Source organism: Oryctolagus cuniculus, chromosome 7 (genome assembly GCF_964237555.1).
Source record: "Oryctolagus cuniculus chromosome 7, mOryCun1.1, whole genome shotgun sequence".
Taxonomy (NCBI): domain Eukaryota; kingdom Metazoa; phylum Chordata; class Mammalia; order Lagomorpha; family Leporidae; genus Oryctolagus; species Oryctolagus cuniculus.
In genome coordinates this window covers 125,517,974-125,539,104 of record NC_091438.1, presented here as the reverse complement: position 1 = coordinate 125,539,104, position 21,131 = coordinate 125,517,974, and the positions used below count along the sequence as shown (strand labels likewise).

General features: G+C 46.4%; 2 protein-coding genes across 8 annotated transcripts in view; one reads left to right on the top strand and one right to left on the bottom strand.

Annotated features, from left to right (window-relative positions):
- STIL (STIL centriolar assembly protein) overlaps positions 1-16,652 on the bottom strand; it is an 83,246-nt gene extending 66,594 nt beyond the window's left edge. For 3 of the 7 annotated variants that reach the window (XM_051856492.2, XM_051856498.2, XM_051856494.2), the window contains exons 1-2: positions 16,515-16,652; positions 16,086-16,191 (exon numbers count right to left, since the gene is read on the bottom strand). The gene's annotated coding sequence lies outside the window, so the exon portion shown is untranslated. Of the gene's footprint in view, positions 1-2,375; positions 2,718-16,085; positions 16,192-16,514 lie in introns of those variants that run through there. The other 4 variants (XM_051856491.2, XM_051856497.2, XR_007923643.2 and 1 more) reach the window with 3 other exon arrangements.
- CMPK1 (cytidine/uridine monophosphate kinase 1) overlaps positions 16,556-21,131 on the top strand; it is a 30,567-nt gene continuing 25,991 nt past the window's right edge. The window contains exon 1 of the mRNA XM_002715114.4: positions 16,556-16,717. Within this exon, the coding sequence (XP_002715160.1) occupies positions 16,556-16,717 (162 nt within the window). The remainder of the gene's footprint in view (positions 16,718-21,131) is intronic.

Here is a 21,131-nt window from a genome sequence, read left to right as displayed (position 1 = left end):
AAAAGTAAAAAGAATGTATTACTAATGGCTAGTAAAAAAAAAAGGTAAGAATAAACATGATTTAACCACATATTAACAAAATTACAGGCAAAATCAGGTCACTTACATGAAATATGTGTTAATATAGATTAATTAAGATTTAATACCCAAGGGGCCGGCACTGTGGCTCAGCGGGTTAAAGCCCTGGCCTGAAGCGCCAGCATCCCATATGGGCACTGGTTCTAGTCCCGGCTGCTCTTCTTCCGATCCAGCTCCCTGCTGATGGCCTGGGAAAGCAGTAGAAGATGGCCCAAGTCCTTGGGCCCCTGCACCCACATGGGAGACCCGGAAGAAGCTCCTGGCTCCTGGCTTTTCAGATCGATGCAGCTCCAGCCACTGTGGCCATCTGGGAGTGAACCATCAGAAGAAGACCTCTCTCTCTCTCTCCACCTCTCCTCTCTCTGTGTAACTCTGACTTTCGAATAAATAAATCTTTAAAAAAAAAAGATTTAATACTCAAATTGAAGCGAACATTTGGACTAACAGTTAAGACCTCCATTAAGACACTCATAAAAGATATCCCATATCAGAACGCCCTTGGCTCCCAACTCCCCCTTCCCACTAATGGAGACCCTGGGAGGCAGCAGTGATGGTTCCAGCAGTTGGGATCCTGTTACCCATGGGAGAAAACCAAACTGATTTCTGGCTCCCTGCATGGCACTAACCCAGCCCATCACACACGCTTTTGGGAAGTAAACAAGTGGATGAGGGGTGTCTGTCTCTCTCTCTTAAATAAATTGTTATTAATTTAAATAAATGAATGTATTTTCTGATCATTTTCATACTTTGAAATCATTCTTTCTAGAAATAAATGTTAATATTTATTCTAGGCAGCAAAAACCTATCAGTATACCTATTCATTAAGAAAAGCACAGATTCTGTCATCAAATCTTTATACCCACTTGTTAGATAGATAAGACACATAGTATTGAATATATGGAATTTTGATTGAAAGCCTCACAATCCCCAGAAAATCACAAAGCAGCAGATGAGTACAAATTGGGCTAGATATTTATTGAGCCTATAACAAAGTCATCAAGGAAGGGCAAGTCATACCGGAAGGGCAAGACTGCATCCCTACAAAATGACTTCTATCAGTCAAAAAAAAAAAAATCAGTGCTTGCTTTTCTTTTTAACTATTTATTTGAAGGCAGAATGAGAGAGAGGGAGCTCTTCCATCTATTGGCTCACTTCCCAAATCACAACAGCCAGGAAGGCCAGGCTGAAGGTAAGGGCCAGAAATTCCACCCAGGTCACCCCACATGGATATCAGGGACTCAACTACCTGGGCCATTATCTGCTGCCTCCCACGAATATTAACAGGAAGCTGGGTCAGAAGAGGAGGTAGGACTCATTCCAGGTACTCCGATAAGGGATGTGGGGGTCCCAAGTGCTGGTTTAACCTTCCTGCCCGGTGTTTTTTTCTGATTCACAGGCCCTCTCTGGGTAGTCTCCTTCACCCCCACCACTTTCACAGCCATCTATATACAAGGGTGCCTCAGAACATTCACAGAAAGAGGCAGGTGTCGTGGCGCAGCAGGTTAAGCCAACCCTGGGATGCCTGCATTCCATATCAGAGTGCTGGTTCGAGTCTCGACCACTCTGCTTTCTTTCTACCCAGCTCCCTGCTTACACCCCTGGGAAGTAGCAGATGATGGCCCAAGTCCTTGGGTCCCTCTCACCCACATCGATTATCCAGATGGAGTCCCTGTTGCCTTGTTTTCAGCCTGGCCCAGCCCCACCCGTTGCAGCCAGCTGGGGATTGACCCAGTCGATGATAAATCTGTCATTCAGCCTTTCAAATGAATCAATCTTTTCAAAACAAAATTGATGGGAAAATGGAATTAAAATGGAAACATTTGTGAGAACAAAATGCTACCATGAGTGCCCTTGTGAGGCTGACTTAGACACAGCTGACTTCAAGTGTCTAAAAATCCCGTATTTGTCTCTTCTTTTATGCGTTAGGATGAAAAGGGCCAGTTCTCATTTCAAACCAGTACATAAGGTGGTTCGCTCTGACAGTACTACGCAGTCAAAGCCAACGAAAGTAAACCCACACGACACCTGTTCCTAGCAAAATCCGTACTCCCGGCTTACCGCACCACCCGGCGCCGAGTGGGAGCCCCCAGGTCGCCCTCGCCCCTCCCCACCACCTCGGTGGCCAGATTCCCCGAGCAGCCCCCGCAGTGCTACCAGAGGCGTATTTCTGTATACGCGAACTGCAAACATTAACTGATCCCAAGCTGAGTCCCAGCCTGGGCCTGGGTCCTCCAGACGTTCCCACGGTGGAAACAACTCTAAATGGCTGTTACCGACTGTAAAGCTCTCTCACGTACCGCAGAACCGACGACTCCCAAGGAACTGGCGGCCCGGTCGCTGCCCCTCTCGTCATCGGCCCCACGGTCCTGGAGGCCTGAACCGACCCACGGCCTGGTTGCCCACCCGCCTCCCCCGGGATCGTTTCCGCGAGGACAAAGCCCCACTCAACGCTAACACCGCACCGCTGGGGTCTGTCCGTTACGCCGCAACAGAGGCAGGCTCCTAGGAGCGCCTCTGAGGCTTCGGACCCCGCCTCTGGGACGTTGGGGTCGCGGGAAGCGAGGCGGCAAACACAGGCTCGCGAAACCGAAGGGCGCGCCGCGCCTGCTGACTGGTCAGAAACTCAGCCAGTCAGGAAGCTGGGGCGGTGCGAGAAGCGCCGCGTGCGGTCACCGCGACGGGCTGCTATGACAGCCAATCAACACCCCGCACCGGTTCCGCTCTCGGCCAATCCCAAGCCTCCTTGGAGAACGGAGGGCGCCACTCGTGCGGCAGGGCCTGGATTCTGAGTATTTAAACCCGTCATTCTGGCAACGGTTAAGTTCCGGGGGTGGGGAGGGGTTTGCGCACGCGCAGTGGAAAGCCCAGCTGGCTAGACAGAACGGAGGAAGTCGGAAGTGCTATTTTCCCAGTGGTCGCTCTGCAAATAGAAGCGGTCGCTTTAGGAACAGTTCTGAACACTTTACTGCGATAGCCAAAAACAAAGTGGAAGTTAGTTTTTTCTTTTTTTTTTTAAGATTTATTTATCTGAGAGGCAGAGAGCTCTTCCATCTGTTAGTTCACTCCCCAGATAGCCGCAATGGCTGCGCCGATCGGAAGCCAGGAGCTTTCTCCTGGTCTCCCACGCGGGTGCAAGGACCCAAGGACTTGGGCCATCTACCACTGCTTTTCCAGGCCGTGGCAGAGAGCTGCATTGGAAGTGGAGCAGCTGGGACTCGAACCTGTGGCCATATGGGATAACCGCACTGCAGGCCGTGGCTTTACCCAGTGAGCCACAGCGTGGGCCCTGGTAGTTAGGTTTCTTTTATTTCTTGAGAAGCAATTGCTCCTCTCAAAATTCTTTTTCCAAATTATTTCCTTTTGAGCAGAAAGAACATGACAAGTGTATAAACCATTTATACTCTACAGCTAATACATGTAGTATAATATACAGTATTGATATTTTATATATTTACATATGGGATTAGTATTCGTGTGGTAATCTATAGTTATTTCTACAGTTAGTGCTGTAATTGTGCCTTCTCCAACAGTGTCTTACTGGATTCTTCTAACAGCCAAATTAGAGAAGTGTTATTATCCCTGTTTATCAGGGGACTAGCAGTAAATGGTGCTGCAGCTAACTGTGCAGTCAGGATTCGAGATGTCACTTTGCTCAAGATTCACTTTTATTAGTTTTCCGAGCAACATGGGGCATATCTTAAAGTCTGAACTATATTTCAAGGCTGTCTGTTCAGAATAAGCATCTACCGTTTTATTTATTGTCTTTTTAGCATCCTTTTGAGAGAGTGAAAACATTATCTTGAAAACTTCCAAGAAATATATGGTGTGTAGCATTCTCTGCTTTCTTGGAAAAATTCTTGGAATCATTTAAGGGAAATGACAGATCCCCAGCGCTGGTGTGAGAATAATCTCTGTGAGTGAGATCCCAGTGGAAAGAACAGGTCTTCAAAGAAGGAGGTACCTTTCTCTGAAGGGAGGGGAGAACTTCCACTTTGACTATGACCTTGTCTAAACAAGATAAGAGTCGGTGAACTCAAAAGGCTTCCATAGCCGGCCGGCGCCGCGGCTCACTGGGCTAATCCTCCGCCTAGCGGTGCCGGGACACCGGGTTCTAGTCCCGATCAGGGCACCGGATTCTGTCCCGGTTGCCCCTCTTCCAGGCCAGCTCTCTGCTGTGGCCCGGGAGTGCAGTGGAGGATGGCCCAAGTGCTTGGGCCCTGCACCCCATGGGAGACCAGGAAAAGCACCTGGCTCCTGCCATCAGATCAGCGCAGTGGCCATTGGAGGGTGAACTAACGGCAAAGGAAGACCTTTCTCTCTGTCTCTCTCTCTCACTGTCCACTCTGCCTGTCAAAAAAAAAAAAAAATTATTTATTTACTTGAAAGCCAGAGTTACACACAGAGAGAGTGGAGGAAGAGAGAGAGAGGTCTTCTATTTGATGGTTCACTCCTCAATTGGCCGCAACAGCCAATTGAGAGCTGCGCAGATCTGAAGCCAGGAGCCAGGTGCTTCCTCTGGGTCTCCCACGCAGGTGCAGGGGCCCAAGGACTTGGGCCACCTTCTACTGCTTTCCCAGGCCATAGCAGAGAAGGAAGGAGAGCAGCTGCGCCTTGAACCCACGCCCCTATGGGGTGCCGGCCCTTCAGGCCAGGGCATTAACCTGTGCCACAGTGCCAGCCCCAAAAATAATTTTTGGAAAGAATTCTCCTTCCCCTTGGAGAGCTCCCTTGCCCTTTTTGCCATGCAAAGTCACAAGAGGAGGAAGGTTATGAACCAGGAAACTGGCCCTCACAAGGTATTAAATCTGCCAGCCTCTGACACACTGAGAAACTCATTTCTTTCTTTTTTTTTTTAAGATTTATTTCATTTATTTGTAAGAGTTACAGAGAGAGGTAGAGACACAGAGAGAGAGGTCTCCATCTGCTGGTTCACTCCCCAATTGGCTGCAGCAGCCAGAGCTGCACCAATCCGAAGCCAGGAGCCAGGAGCTTCTTCCGGGTCTCCCATGTGGGTGCAGTGTCCCAAGCACTTGGGCCATCTTCTACTGCTTTTCCCAGGCCCTAGCAGAGAGCTGGATCAGAACAGGGGCAGCCAGGACTAGAACTGGTGCCCATATAGGATGCCAGCGCTTCAGGCCAGGGCTTTAACACACTGCGCCACAGCGCCGGCAACACATTTCTGTTGCTTATAAGCTCCCCTGTCTATGGTATCCTGTTACAATGACCCAAGTGGCCAAGTACACTCACAACTATTTTTCCTTATTCCCTTTCAATCCTGTCTGCGTAACATGGCCTTTATGATCAGACCAAATAAATGTTCAGTGTTACAAACCCTTATGGTGCCTGTTAACAGGCTGGCTATGGCCATCAAAGAGCCATTGTTACCACCAGGAACAGGGAAGTTGGAACCAGTTATTTCTCCTTTTCCTGCTTCTGTTACTTACTGTACTAAGTTTCTCCAAACATCCAACTTGTCATTTCTCATTTTACACTTCTGGCCCAAGTTGTACTACTGCATTATTTTTTCTATTTTAATGCGGATTTGATTCCATAGGTGTGAGGAAGGACTCAAGATCTGCATTTTAAAAAATGTTGTATTTCGGCCGGTGCCGCGGCTCACTAGGCTAATCCTCCGCCTTGCGGCGCTGGCACACCGGGTTCTAGTCCCGGTCAGGGCGCCGGATTCTTTCCCAGTTGCCCCACTTCCAGGCCAGCTCTCTGCTGTGGCCAGGGAGTGCAGTGGAGGATGGCCCAAGTCCTTGGGCCCTGCACCCCATGGGAGACCAGGATAAGTACCTGGCTCCTGCCATCAGATCAGCGTGGTGCGCCAGCCGCAGCGCGCCGGCCGCAGCGGCCATTGGAGGGTGAACCAACGGCAAAAGGAAGACCTTTCTCTCTCTCTCTCACTATCCACTCTGCCTGTCAAAAAAATAAATAAATAAAATGTTGTATTTCTTTTATTAGATAGATAGATACCTTTCATGCTCTGGTACACTCCCCAAATGCCCATAACAGCCAGGGCTACAGGCTAGGCCAAAAGCAGGATCCAGGAATTCCCATATTGGTGGCAGGAGCCCAAGTACTTGGACCATCATCTACCGTTTCCCAGGTGCCTAAGCGGGAAGCTGGATCAGTAGTAAAGGAGCCAGCACTTGAACACAAGTACTCCAATATGGGACATGCGTGTCCCAAGAACCCACTGTACCACAGCAACCACCCCACTGCTGCTTTTTGTTTGTTTGTTTTTAAAGGTTGATTTTATTTATTTTAAGATAGAGTGACAGAAAGAGAGGAAGAGACAGATAAAGAGTGAAGTCTTCCATCCACTAGTTCATTCCTCAAATGCTCACAATTGCCAGGCTGGACCAGAGCAAAGTAAGGAGCCAGGAAATCTATCTAAGTCTTCCATGTGGGTGGTAGGGACCTAAGCACTTGGATCATCATCCACTGCCTCCCAGGATGCATTAGCAGGAAGCTGAATGGGAAGCAGAGCAGCCAGGATGGAATCAGCATTCCAGTATGAGGTGTGAGTATCCCAAGCAGTAGCAACCCACTGTGCCACAACAGCTTCCATTTTTAAAATTTTTTTTTATTTTTATTTTTTTGGCAGGCAGAGTGGATAGTGAGAGACAGAGAGAAAGGTCTTCCTTTTCCGTTGGTTCACCCTCCAATGGCCGCTGCAGCCGGTACACCACACTGATCCAAAGCCAGGAGCCAGGTGCTTCTCCAGGTCTCCCATGGGGTGCAGGGCCCAAGCACTTGGGCCATCCTCCACTGCACTCCCGGGCCACAGCAGAGAGCTGGACAGGAAGAGGAGCAACCAGGACTAGAACCTGGGGTGCCGGCGCCGCAGGTGCAGGATTAGCCTAGTGAGCCACAGTGCCGGCCACAACAACTTCCATTTTAAAAAACATATTTTGCCAGTGCTGTGGCGTAGTAGGTTAAACCTCCGCCTGCAGTGCTGGCATCCCATATGGGCTCCAGTTCATGTCCTGGATCCTCCTCTTCCAATCCAGCTCTCTGTTTATGGCCTGGGAAAACAGTGGAAGATGGCCCAAGTGCTTGAGCCCCTGTACCTACATGGGAAACCTGGAAGAAGCTCCTGGCTCCTGGCTTTGGATTGACCCAGTTCCAGTCATTGCAGCCATTTGGGGAGTGAACCGGTGGATGGAAGATCTGTCTCTCTAATAAATAAAAAAACTTAAAGAAAATCATATTTTAAAGGGAATTACAGGGGCCAGCACTGTGACATAGCTGCCTACAGTGCCAGTATCCCATAATGGGCGCTGGTTTGAGTCCCAGCTGCTCCACTTCTGATCCAGCTCTCTGATATGTCCTGGGAAAGCAGTGAAAGATGGCCCAAGTCCTTGGGCCCCTGCACCCATGTGGGAGAACTGGAAGAAGCTCCAGACTCCTGGCTTCAGATTTGCCCAGCTCCATCCATTGCAGCCATTTGGGGAGTGAATCAATGGATGGAAGACCTCTCTCTCCCCCTGCCTCTGCCTCTGGAATTTTGCCTTTCAAATAAATAAATAGTTTAAAAAAGGGGGGGATTACAATCTGTCAACTCATGCAAAATTATTTTTAGACATTTAAAACTCTTGGGACACATAACAATAGCAGCTCAAGTCAGGTTGACTTTAAAAAAAAAAGATTTTATTTATTTATTTGAGAGGTAGATTTACAGAGAGAGAGGAGGAGAGACAGAAAGAAAGGTCCTCCATCTGGTAGTTCACTCCCCAAGTGGCCACTTATTCTGGGTCTTCCACGGTGCAGGCACCCAAGCACTTGGGACATCATCCACTGCCTTCCCAAGCCACAGCAGAGAGCTGGATCAGAAGAGGAACAACCAGGACCAGAACCGGTGCCCATATAGGATGAAGGAAAAACAAACAAAAACACTTTTCCTCAATAGTAGAGACAAGGGCTGTAAACAATAATCAAGTCTCAAAATGTCAATTTAATTCCTATACATTATATTTTGTTGTACTCTGTTACCACAGATCAAGAAAACATGTGATATTTGTCTTTTTGGGACTAGTTATTTCACTAAGTATAATGGTTTACAGTTCCTTCCATCTTGTTGCAAAAGACAAGATTTCATTCTTTTTTACAGCTCAGTAGTATTCCATAGTGTATATATACCACATTTTCTTTATCCAGTCATCAGTTGATGGACATCTGGGTTGATTGCATAGTTTAGCTATTGTGAATTGAGCTGCAATAAACATGAGGATGCAGACAACTCTTCCATAGGCTGATTTCATTTCATTTGGGTAAATTCCCTGGAGTGGAATGGCTGGGTCATATGGTAGAGTTATTTTCAGATATTTGAGGAATCTCCACATTGTCTTCTACAATGGCTGTACTAATTTACATTCCCACCATCAGTGTGTTAGGGTACCCTTCCCCTCACTTCCTCACTAGCATTTATTATTTTTTTTATTTCTATGTGATAGCTATTTTAAATGGGCTGAGGGGAAACTTCATTGTGGTTTTTATTTACATTTCCCTGATGGCTAGTGATCTTGAGCATTTTTTCACATGTCTGTTGGTCATTTGAATTCCTCCTTTGAAAAATGCCTGTGCAAGTCCTTTGCCCATTTCTTAACTGGATTGTTTGTTTTGTTGATGTTGGATTTCTTGAGCTCTTTATAGATTCTGATTATTAATCCCTTATCAGTTGCAAAGTTTGTGAATATTTCCTCCCATTCTGTTGGTTGTCTCTTCATCTTGTTGAGTGTTTCCTTTGCAGTTCAGAGGCTTCTTGGCTTGGTGTAATCCCATTTGTCTATTTTTGTTTTTATTGCCTTGCTTCTGGAGTCTTTCCAAGAAGTCTTTGCCTACGTCAATGTCTTGCAGAGTTTCCTCAATGTTCTCCTCTCATAATCTGGTAATGGTATCTAGCTGTAAATTTAGATCCTTGATCCATTTTGAGTTGACTTTTGCATAAGATGTAAGGTTGGGATTTTGTTTCATACTTCTGCATGCAGAGATTCAACTTCCCCAGCACCATTTGTTGAAGATTCTGTCTTTTCTCCAGGGATTGATTTTAACTCCTTTGTCAAAGATTAGTTGGTTGTAGATGTGTGGACTGGTTTCTTGGGTTTCTATTCTGTTCCATGGGTCTACATGTCTATGTTTGTGTCAGTACTAGGCTGTTTTGATTATAACTGCCCTGTAGTATGTCCCAGATTTATTTTATTTTTTTAAAACTTAGATTATTTAGAATGAAGATTGTAATTTCACACAGTGGTAAATTTTCTAAAACTATTTGCTATATTGAGCTGATGTACCATCATCTTGATTTTGAAGACAGGAAATTGTAGTTACAACCAACCTACCTAAACTTGAAAAGTTAATGAGCAAAGATAATGTAAGATCAGCTGAACACAGATTCCTTTCATGGGTCTGCCCACAGTTCTGCTATATGCCACTAAGCTCAGCCCACAGAGTCACTCTCAGGGCTAAGCATATTGGTGGCACTTTTAATACACAGATTTAATTTTTTTAATTTGAGAGGTAGAAAGACAGAGGGAGCGAGAATACCCATGTACTTCCATCTGCTGGTTCATTCCCCTAAGCCAGGAACTCTATCAGGAGTCTTCCACATGGGTGACAGGGACTCAAGTACTTGAGCCATCATCTGCTACCTTCCAGGATACACACTATCAGGAAGCTGTAATGGAAAGCAGAGCTGGAACCTGGAACCAGGCACTCCAATATGGGATGCAAGAGTCCCAAGCAGCAGCTTAACCAAATGCCTGTTCCAGCAAACTTCAAAATTACAAAGTCCATTAAGAATCAGGTTATACAATGGGCTAAGTACTCCTCCAGGAAACAGATCATAGAATTTACTTATTTTTATTTATGTGAAAGGCAGAGTGAGAGTGACTTTCCATCTGCTGGTTCACTCCCCAAATGTCTGTAACAGCCAGGGCTGGGCCAGGCCAAAGGCAGGAGCCAGCCATTCCATCTAGTAGACTGGATTGGAGGCAGGACTTGATCCCAGACACACTGAGCATCCCAAGTGGCAGCTTAACCTGCTGCACCACAACACCAGCCCTTAGATCCCAGTATAATAGTTGGCAGTGAAGGCCCAAACACAAACCATGCAGCATGCTTATTAAGAGAATGAATCATGTGTAACAATAACATGTCCTTGTGCCTTTAGTTCAATTCTGTAAGAGTAAACAAACATAGCCCCTTCCGTCAAGGAGCTCTAACGCTGGTGTGGAGATAACCAGTATAACACAGAGGGAACAGTGCCATCACAGAGGGAACAAGGGACTTGGTGGGGGAGGAAGGAAGCACAAAACAGGTGCATCTGGCTCAGTTTTGGGATTTAAAAAAAGCTTCCTGGAGGAGGTAAAATTTGAGCTGAATCCTGAAAAATGAATAGAACATAGCCAGCAAAGAGGAGTGATCAAGAATGGGAAATGAAGATATGAGTTAAGTCACTACTTGGGATGCCTTGCCTGCATGTGTATAGGTTTTTCATACTACATTTTCCATGAGTTTTATGAAGTATGCTTGTATGAGAATAGATGATCCATCTCTAAAGGACAATTATGATAAATAAGATGGACCAATGGTGATAGGGTCCTGTGGGGAGCAACTCGGACTAGACTAAGTTACTGGAATTAAGACTTATTCTATGTATCTGCTCTCCCACAATATGGCGCTGGGAGAGGAGGAAACAGCTTCTACTCAGCTGCCTCCAGTTCAACCAATAAACAGCAGGACCTGCTCCTGATTGGAGGAGAGCAGTGTACTCGGCGTGTGGGTAGCAGAGTTGGGATTGGTGGAAGAGGACTATAAAGGAGGAGGGAGACAACATGCACCAGGAACATCTAAGGGGAACACCTGAGGAACATCTGAGCAGCCCCCGAGAGAGCCGGCCGGCGGTGTGCCGCTCCCCCGCGGAAGTGGGGAAGGTGGCAGGGGGAACCGCCCTTCCACGGAGGTGGAAGGGACGGTAGCCAACCCGGGAAGAACCAGCAGCAAACCCGGGGAGGGCCGAGCAGACAAAAGAACAACGCAGGGTCCTGTGTCGTTCCTCCACCAAGAGGGCGAGCGACATAATGGTGCCGTGACTTGGATATGAAGCCTAGGCAGGGTTTAGTGTCGTTCCTCCACAAAGAGGGGGAGCGACAGGGTCCTATTTCTTAAACCCCTAGAAAAGTTCCTAAGCACTAAGAACACAGATATACCTGGGAATAGTCTGCATGCACTAAATATATGCTGAAAGACCTAAAGTACTCAGTGATAAAGAAACACAGAAAGTTGAGGCCAGAACTGTGGTACAGTGAGAAAAGCTACTGCCTGCCATGCCAGCATCCCATATGGATGCCAGTTCATGTCCTGGCTGTTCTATTTCCAATCCAGCTCCCTGGTAATGTGCCTAGGAAAGCAGTTGAAGATGGTCTTGGGCTCCTGCATCCACATGGAGAGACTCAGACAAAGCTCCAGGCTCCTGGCTTCAGATCGGCCCAGCTCCAGCCATTGCAGTCATTTGGGGAGTTAACCAGTGGGTGGAAGACCTCTCTGCCTCTGCCTCTCTCTAACTCTGCCTTTCAAATAAATAAGTAAATAAATAAATCTTGTTTAAAAGAAAGAAAGAGAAAGAAAAAAGGAAGGAAGGAAAGGAAGGAAAGGAAGGAGGGAAGAAGGGAAGGAGGGAAGGAGAGAAGGAAGGAAGGAAGGAAGGAAGGAAGGCAGGAAGGAAGGAAGGAAGGAAGGAAGAGAGGAAGGGAGAGAGGAAGGGAGAGAGGAAGGGAGGAAGGGAGGAAGGGAAAGCAAGCAGGCTAGGAGTGAAATTTTAAGGAGCCATATCACTACACATCTTTTTGAGATCAGCCTTCTCACCTATAACGTAATACTTTAAAGGGATTTTGTTAGTGTGGGACCTTTTATGGAGTCAGAACTATATAAGAAGAATACAGATTTTAGGCTGGCACCGCGGCTCAACAGGCTAATCCTCCGCCTAGCGGTGCCGGCACACCAGGTTCTAGTCCCGGTCGGGGCACCGGATTCTGTCCCGGTTGCCCCTCTTCCAGGCCAGCTCTCTGCTGTGGCCCGGGAGTGCAGTGGAGGATGGCCCAAGTGCTTGGGCCCTGCACCCCATGAGAGACCAGGAGAAGCACCTGGCTCCTGCCTTCAGATCAGCGCGATGCACCGGCTGCAGCATGCTGGCCGCAGCGGCCATTGGAGGCTGAACCAACAGCAAAGGAAGACCTTTCTCTCTGTCTCTCTCTCTCTCACTGTCCACTCTGCCTGTCAAAAAAAAAAAAAAAAAAAAGAATACAGATTTAAAAGCCACACATGGCTGAGTTTGAACTTAACTTTGCCATCTACTTGTGAGCTTGAGCAAAGTACATCTTCCCAGATCTGTTTTTCAGTCTGTAGAATGATATGACTAACTTTCTAGCATTCTGATGGTTTTACAAGGCAAAGCTAGTGTGAAGCCACCATACAATTGGTTAGATTGCATTGGTGGTTACAATTTTGAAATATTTACAAGTGTGCTGGGATATATCTATTCCCTTAAGCACTACTGGTGCCCCCCCCCCACCTCTCTGCTGGAACACTCTGGACCTCCCCATGAAGTAGCAGTTAGAGGATGTTTGGCACAGCAAATCCTGGCACAAAAATATCTAGATATCTGGTTGTTTTGATATTTTAAGTTGAGATATCATCCAAAACTTAAGAAGTGTAAGGGAAGTGCCTGGCATATAGCGGGCATTAAATGATATTCATCAAATTTATTCAACCTGAAGAGTCAACCTATGGGTTTAGGTAGGGAATGGCCCTTCCTTGAGTGAAATCCATTTAATTGGGGCATGTATTATTGCAAATCTATATGCTTGCATTTAGGTGAGACTCATAACTTTTCTGCCACCTCCAAGGAGTAGGAATACTGCTATGTATCTATGACAGAATGTACTGGACGAATTAGGATCAAGGTTCTGAGTGGTAGAGCTTTCACTGTGGACAAGCAGAAGGGTTAAGTGGTCAAGCGTCACTGTGGCATGGTGTCCTTTACAAATTCAGACCTCCATGGTAAGGCTCTCTGTGACTATTTGGTATAGTAAGAAAGGTAAAAAACTATTTGGAGGCGCTGGCATTGTGGTGCAGCAGGTTAAGCCACTGCCTGGGACACTGGCATCCCAAGTGGGTGCTGCTTCAAGTCCTGGCTGCTCCACTTCTGATCCAGCTCCCTGCTTCTGTGACTAGGAAAAGCAGCAGAAGATGGCCAAATGTGTGGGCCCTCCTACTCATGTTGGGAGACCTGTGTGGGGCTCCAGGCTCCTGGCTTCAGCCTGGCCCAGCCTTGGCCATCGCGGCCATTTGAGGAGTGAACCTGTGGACTGAAGATCTCTTTCTCCCTCTTTCTGTAACTCTCCCTTTCAAATAAATCAGTAAATCTTTTTTAAATGGATTCTTAAAAAAACTATTAGAGATCTTTAACTCCTTGGCTTGTTTCTCTTTTTGAGTGTTCCAAGGTGTCTGGCCTAGGAGTGCTAGAGATGGGCTCAGGGGATGGAAGGTTCTCCTGGCATCCCTTGACCACACATGGGTGGTAGGAACCCAAAATACTTGAGCCAGCATCTGCTGCCTTCCAGGATGCATTAGCAGGATGCTGCATCAGAAGTGGAGGTGCTGGGGCTTGAACTGACACTCCAGTGTGTGACATAGGCATCACAAGTGGCAGCTTAATGCGCTGTACTGAAATGCCTGTCCTTTTAGTTATTTATTTATTATTTATTTACTTGAAAGACAGAGTTACAGAGAGAAGTATAAACAGAGAGAGAGAGGTCTTCCATCTAATGGTTCACTCCCCGGATAGCTGCAACAGCAGGAGCTATGCCAATCCAAAGCCAGGAGCCAGGAGCTTCTTCCGGTTCTCCCACACAGGTGCAGAGGCCCAAGGACTTGGGCCATCCTCTACTGCTATCCTAGGCCATCGCAGAGAGCTGGATCTGAAGAGGAGCAGCCGCGATTAGAATTGGCGCCCATATGGGATGCCGGCACTTCAGGCCAGGGTGTTAACCCACTGCACCACAGCACTGGCCCCCAGCCCTTTCAATTATTTTAAACTCAAGACCTCAAACAACATTGCCCAGAAGTCTTACTGATTAGTTTTCTTTAGAAAAAAGTTTTACACTCTCAGAAATATATTTTCATACCTTCTCTCCTCAAACATCCTACTCCTCTTCTCCTTACCCTTAGCTGATATTGCCTTTTCTTTACTGAGAAAATAAGTTATCAAACAGGATCTTTTTATCTTCTTCATACTACCATTAAGCTTCAAATTTTCCTCCAACTTTGTCCATCTTGCAAATCCTATTCTTTATGAACATTTTCTTCTTTAAGATTTCTTATGGCATCTAAGCCCTTCTACATGTTTTGGAACCCATTTGATTTCTCTACTCTGGGTTAGCTCTCTCCTTTTCTATCAAACCGTTCCTATGAGCCTCAGTACAAATTTGAGTACTTGTACTGTTCTTTACAAGTACTTGTACAAGTACTTTAGTACTAGTACTAAAACTTGTACTAGTACTAAAACAGTACAAGTTTTAGTACTTGTACACTAAGCTGCTTGTGATAATGTGAAAGTTCTGTGTGTATACTGTTCAATACAATTATCATGATACATGCAATATGTAGTATTACTGAGGAACTGAATTTTAAGTTTTATTTAATGTAATTTAAATAACTGCACATAACTAATGACAACCACATTAGAAAGCATGGCTTCCATCTCATACCCTAAATAAACTTTGCCTGAACTCCTTATATTTTCCAGGCCCCTATCTTTTTCATCCCTCATCTCCTATCCACTCCTTTCCATATAGCTTCAAATTATTTTTTAAAGATTTATTTATTTATTCGAAAGTCAGAGTTACACAGAGAGAGGAGAGGCAGAGAGAGAGAGAGAGAGGCCTTCCATCTGCTGGTTCACTCCCCAACTGGCCACACCGGCAGGAGCTGTGCTGATCCGAAGCTGGAAGCCAGAGCTTCTTCCGGGTCTCCCACGTGGGTGCAGGGGCCCAAGGACTTGGGCCATCTTCTACTGCTTTCCCAGGCCACAGCAGAGAGCTGGATTGGAAGTGGAGCAGCCCGGACTAGAACTGGCGTCCATATGGGATGCCAGCACTGCAGGCGGCGGCTTTACCCGCTATGCCACAGCACAGCAACCTGCTTCAAATTAAAAATAGGGTGGGATCTGCTTTGGGCAAGATCCCTAGCGTTTCCCTTCTGCCAAATCTAATGTATCTCTACTCATCTTTTTCTAAAGATTGATTTATTTGAAACTGACAGAGAGAGAGAGAGGGAGCAAGTGACAGGGAGTGATCTTCCATCTCTAGATTTACTCCCCAAATGGCGGCAAAGGCTAGGGCTGGGCCAGGCAGAAGCCAGGAGTCAGGAGCTTCATCTGGGTGCAACACGGCTGCAAGAGCCTAAGTGTTGGGCCATCTTCAGCTGCTATCCCAGGCCATTAGCAGGGAGCTGGCTTTGGGGAGCAGCGGGGACTCCAACTTGCACTCCAGCAAGGGCGATTTTATCTGCAGGGCCTCCTCCTACCTTTCTGACACTTCCTGCTTAAGCTCCTCCTCTCTCTAGCTGTGAAAGTCCAGGTTTACCAAGTTTTAGTTTTTGGACTCCTTTTTCTCACTCCTTTAAGATTTTTCCCTAATGATGGGACAGGAAAACGAAGTTACAGTACAAGGGCTTCTCACTGCAACTGGAATAAAATCTAAACCCCTTTCCTAAAGGCTCGATCTCCCACGAGCCCAAAGCGTCCCACCTCTTCACCTGCACGGCCCGGGTCTCGCCGGCCTGCTCTCAATTGCTCTACAGCACCAAGCCGGTTCAGGGTTTCTGCACAAGCTGTTTTGTTTGTGGGATGCTCTGTCCTGGTCTGCCTGGGTTTGCTCTTTCTTATCCTTGTCTCGGCTTAAATGTCACGTCTTCAGACTTCGACTGCCGTAACGCAATGATACCTTTCTGGTTTGTTCTCTGTGTGTTGCTTCCGGCTGTCCAGCTGGTGTGTTATTATCCGTGATCTGTTTGTTTAGGTTGGCTGACTCCCCGCAGGAACTGAAACGGCTAGGGAACACAGCAGACAATGGACTTTGCTCTCCCACGTATCACGTCCCAGCCTCTAGCACACGCCCGATTCAGGGAAACCCCTCTCTGGGGAACCCAGGGAACCCTTAAAAGACCACCACAGTGGGAGGACCGGAAAGGGGGCGCTGACTCGGAAGAGGCTCGCGCAGGCGGCGCCGCCGAGGGAGCGGCGGAAAGCCCCGCCCCTTCCGGCCCCGGCGCGCACGCCTAGGCGGCAACGGCGGCGGGGCCGCGGCGGGCGCCGGCTCGGCCCGCCCCTTTCTCCCGCCACCTCTCCGCCCCGCCCCGCCCCTCGCCTCCACCGTGCCGGTCGCTGTCAGCTCCTTCAGTGGAGAAGCGGTGTATGCTGAATCGCTGTCGCCGCCGGCTGCTGCACGTCCTGGGCCTAAGCTTTCCGCTGCTGACCCCTCTTCTCTCCCCTCCCCACCTCATGAAGCCGCTGGTCGTGTTCGTCCTCGGCGGTCCTGGCGCTGGCAAGGGGACGCAGTGCGCCCGTATCGTCGAGGTGAGGCCCGGGCAGCTGGTAGGCTCCTTTGGGCTTGACTTGTCGCGGTCAGGCCTGTCCCGCCGCACCCCTCGGCACTGCAGAACGGGGACTACGAGCCCCGGCGGCCATCGCGGTGCCGCGTGGCAGCGGTCGAGGGGCCGTCGGCGCGTGGCATGCCGGGACTCGTAGTCCGCGTGTGTCCGTCTCGCGGGGGGGAACCGCTTGGGGTCGCTTTGTTACAGCGCCCCCTTTTTCCTAGGTTTTGGGGACCGAGTTCGTCTCCAGAGGGGCTGGGAGAGAGGGCCCTGGAGGGCAGCCTCTGGGAGCCCCCAGCACGCGGAGGCCAGCGTGTCGCCGTCTGTGGTGGGTGGAGGCGGCAGGAGCGCACATTGGGGTTAGAGGCCGTGTGCGCCTGCAGCTGCCGGACGGGGAGACCGGTTTTCCCTCTCCGTAGGCTCACCACTCCTGACGGGGTTTTACCCCAGAAAGGAGCCCCGGGAGCGGAGCGTGGGCCGCTGTCTCGGGCCGGTCCGCGGCAGGCTTTGGGCAGGCGGGCCCTGCGGCCAGCCCAGAGGCTCAGCCTGGGTTCCTACGGTTGGTAAAGCCGACGAGCGGTGTCCTGAGCCGGAGCCTGAACCTGGGGCCCTGCTGCCAACCACACTTGGTCGTTGTCCTTGTCGCTTCCTCTCAGCCTCGGTTGTCCCTTGTGTGATAAAACAAGAGGCTCCGCGTCCAGATTTTCTCGGAACACAGAACCCTTCCAACTTCAGAATCACATCATTTGCTTTTTCTTTGGCTTCGAGGCGTGAGAGGTTACCAGTCGAATTCTGTAAACTGTTTTCATTCTAGAGTGACAGCTACATGGTTAGCCGCTGTGGCTCAGGGAGGAGAAAGGCTCTCTGAACGAGCCGGAGGAGCGTTTGGGAGGGAAGGCAGCCGGCATGCTAGTGAAAGGAGAGGCGCCCGCGGGTGGCATGGAACACTCAGGGGATCGCTGAAGCTCAGTGACCAACGGAAGTTTTTGACCCAGAACTCCTAAAATAATTGCCTGCTCTTCCAGGACAGGGCCTCTGTTAGCGCTGGGCTTTTACTTCGCTTCTGTGTTCATACAACCGACTGCTGCCCTCTGTTCTGTTCCCTAAAGAGCATCCAGAGATGCCGGGATGTCTTCTCAAAGTCATTACTGATTATTTTTAGGAGTGAAAGTGAAATTCGCTCAACACAAAAAGACAATATTTTTCTTATTTTTGTTGATTCTTTTCATTTTTTTAAAAGGCAAATAAAAGGGTGATTTTAAGTAAAAACTTAAAAGACAAAAGTCTTATGTCTGGGCTAACTCTTATATGTAAATAGCATAATAGGGGGAAGAAGCAGATTTTAAAGTCAAATAGATATGCGTTCAAAGAAACAGATGCAAATAATTTTTTACTCTATTTTAAACGTCCTGATCTTTTATTGGCTATTTTTATTTTGAAGTACTGTTAGTTTTTGAAAATTGGTTTATGACTGTGATCTTTGAATACTTTTAAATATTTTGTTTCTGAATTGTAATATATGTTTAAATATCTATACCTAAACTAGCATTTCCATATTACTCCACTGCATTAAAAATAATCTATAATTCTGTAACTAATATTATTATTTGATCAGTAATAGCTGATGATATTTATTAAACCTGTTAAATACCAATTATAAGATTCTGTGATGAAATGCATTCTATAATACATTATGTAAGGTTTCACAATTCTACGAACTTAAGCTGTTTTGTCATTTTCTTTTGTGAAAATACTTGCTCTTGATATCAATTGTTAATAAATGTTATTAACCTGGTAATCAAATAATTCCAAAGAGTGTATAATTTAGCTATAGCTGTCCCCTGCTGATTAAGCACTCAATATCAGTTTAGTCAGAGGTGTTTTTTCCCTTTTTGAATGCCTTGTATTTTGATTCTGTATTTTATTATATAGCCAGTCATAAATTGAATTCCAAAAGAGTATTAATTTTAGAACTAAATTTTTTTCTGCAGGGAGAGAGTTGTATAAATCAGTGTTAAATTCCCCAGCTATCATGCCAAAGCTAATTTAGTTCACAGGGTCTGAAATAGAGTTGCTTCTCTGGGAAAATTAAGTTGATTTCCAACTCAGGCTTCCAGAAATACATCTTTGAGTCCTGGTTACAGAATCGAGTCCTACAGTAAAGCTCAAGAAGGGGAGATGTTGATTACCCTGTTTTGATTCATACATGTTCACATTGTATACATATTGAAATATTACATGTTAGCCTATAAGTGTGTGCAACTGTTGCTAATAAAAAGTTAAATTTGAAAGAACAAACAGACCTGAGGATGTATTGCCCTTTATCATCCGGGATCATTGTAGTTATGGAAAGGGTGTGGTTACAGGGAGGCTGGTGCTTATTTTTTTCTGGAGGCGAATTTACTCTGCTAATTGCTCTCCCAAGATCATGAAGAGAAGGCAAATTGGTTAGAATATCTTTTGAGTGTCCTGAATTGAGAAGGAAAGTTTCAAGAGAGGTTTCGAGGTTGACTTTGCCCATTTATTGGTACTCATCTTTTCCAGTTTTTTGTTAATTTGTTTTTGAAACTTAACCATTTTTCTAAATCAGTATGATACTTTCTGAGTGCTCAGAGTGACTATTGTGTAATAACGTGCTTCTAAAAAATGATGGAGATGCTGTGTCATTTGTCAGACTAAGCTTTGTTTGTGTTTGTTGTTTTGGCCCAGGAGAATTATGGCATCATACTAAAACTTTTCTTTGAAAATAATAATAATAATTTTGGATGTGTTGGAAGGAATATTTAAACCTCTTCTCACTTAAAGATTATGAACATTTTGACAAATTATTACTGAAGCTTGTATCCATGCCAAAGTGCTTTCTGTAGCAACCAGAAAGCACTGTTGTCATTTTGCTGTTGTACCTTCCTCCAGGGCCTGGATGCATTTTGCATGGCCACCATATTTACTGTGCTTAGAAATTTTTAGGTGATATTGACTTCAGGCATGAAGAAACCAGAGGCTTGATTTTATTTATCTTTGTGTCTTCAGTGTTGAACATTGTACTGGGTGCTAGTATGTGCCTAATAAGTACTGTGTGAAGGTTCTTCAAAAACTTTATGGAAAATTAGTTAAAAGTCTATTTTGGTGCCAAATTTTTTTTAATTCATGCATAGTTTTTTCATAACACACGTGTCCCATGAACTTTTCGGAGACTCTTTGTATTCATTAAATTTCTTTTCTGTGTAGTTTTATTTATTTGTGAGGTGGAGAGACAACACAGACACTTTCCCATCTGTTGACTCTACAAATACCCATGCTGTCCTTGGCCTGGTTGGATCAAGGCTGGGGAGTCTCAAACCAGCCTAGGTCTCGCATGTAGGTAGCAGAGAAGCCCGTTTATTTGACCCATTGGCATTAACTTTCAAAGTCTGTGTTAGCAGGAACCCAGAGTCAAGAACTAGAGCTGGGTCTCAAACTCAGTACTCTGATGTGGTATGTGGGCCTCTTAACTGTTAGGGTAGCCTGTGGCGTGATTGGATGAATATTTAGGGAGGACTTTTATTTATCTCAAGATGTAAAAATTTCTAAAATTTGGTCCCCAGAGGGCGCCCAAGTAGCAGTTAACTCTCCCAATTTTAGGACCAGAAGTATGTGGGTAACACCTAGCTTTGTCTTCCCAGGATTCTCATATATTATTTCTGTTTACTCTCGGTGAATAAATGCTCCTCATAACAAATTCCTCAAACAGGTGAGAACTGAGATGAAGTGAGATTGGAAAGAAAATTCACTGGAGATGAAAATCCAGTGTTTAGTGATGGTGTTACAGCACAGTGGGTTATGCCATTACTTGGGATGCCCACATCTCATGTCATATTGCCTGGATTTGAGTAAGTCTCTACTTCTGATCCAGCTTCCTGTTAATGCTCATTCTCTGAGGCAACAGATGATAGGTCAGTGTTAGGGTACCTTCCATCCACAAGGGAGACCTGGGTGAAGTTTCTGGTTCCTGGCTTTGGCCTGCCCCAGCCCCAGTTGTGATGGGCATTTGGGGAGATTTCTATCTCTTTCTGCCTTTTAAATAAATAAATAAACTTTAAAAAAAAATCTAGTTTAAGAATAGGCCTTTTTCCTTTTGGTATGATAGGTTGTGTAATAAGTGTGTTTTGTGTTTGTGTTAAAGCTTAAATTATCTGTAAAAGAGATGGTCCCGAGAATCCTGACTCTTCTGAAGCACCTCTGTTTCATTGAGGGTGCTTATAACAGACTTTGTAATGTTTTTTTTTTTTAAAGATTTTTTTATTTATTTATTTTTTTCATTATTTTTTTTTTGACAGGCAGAGTGGACAGTGAGAGAGAGAGACAGAGAGAAAGGTCTTCCTTTTGCCGTTGGTTCACCCTCCAATGGCTGCCGCGGT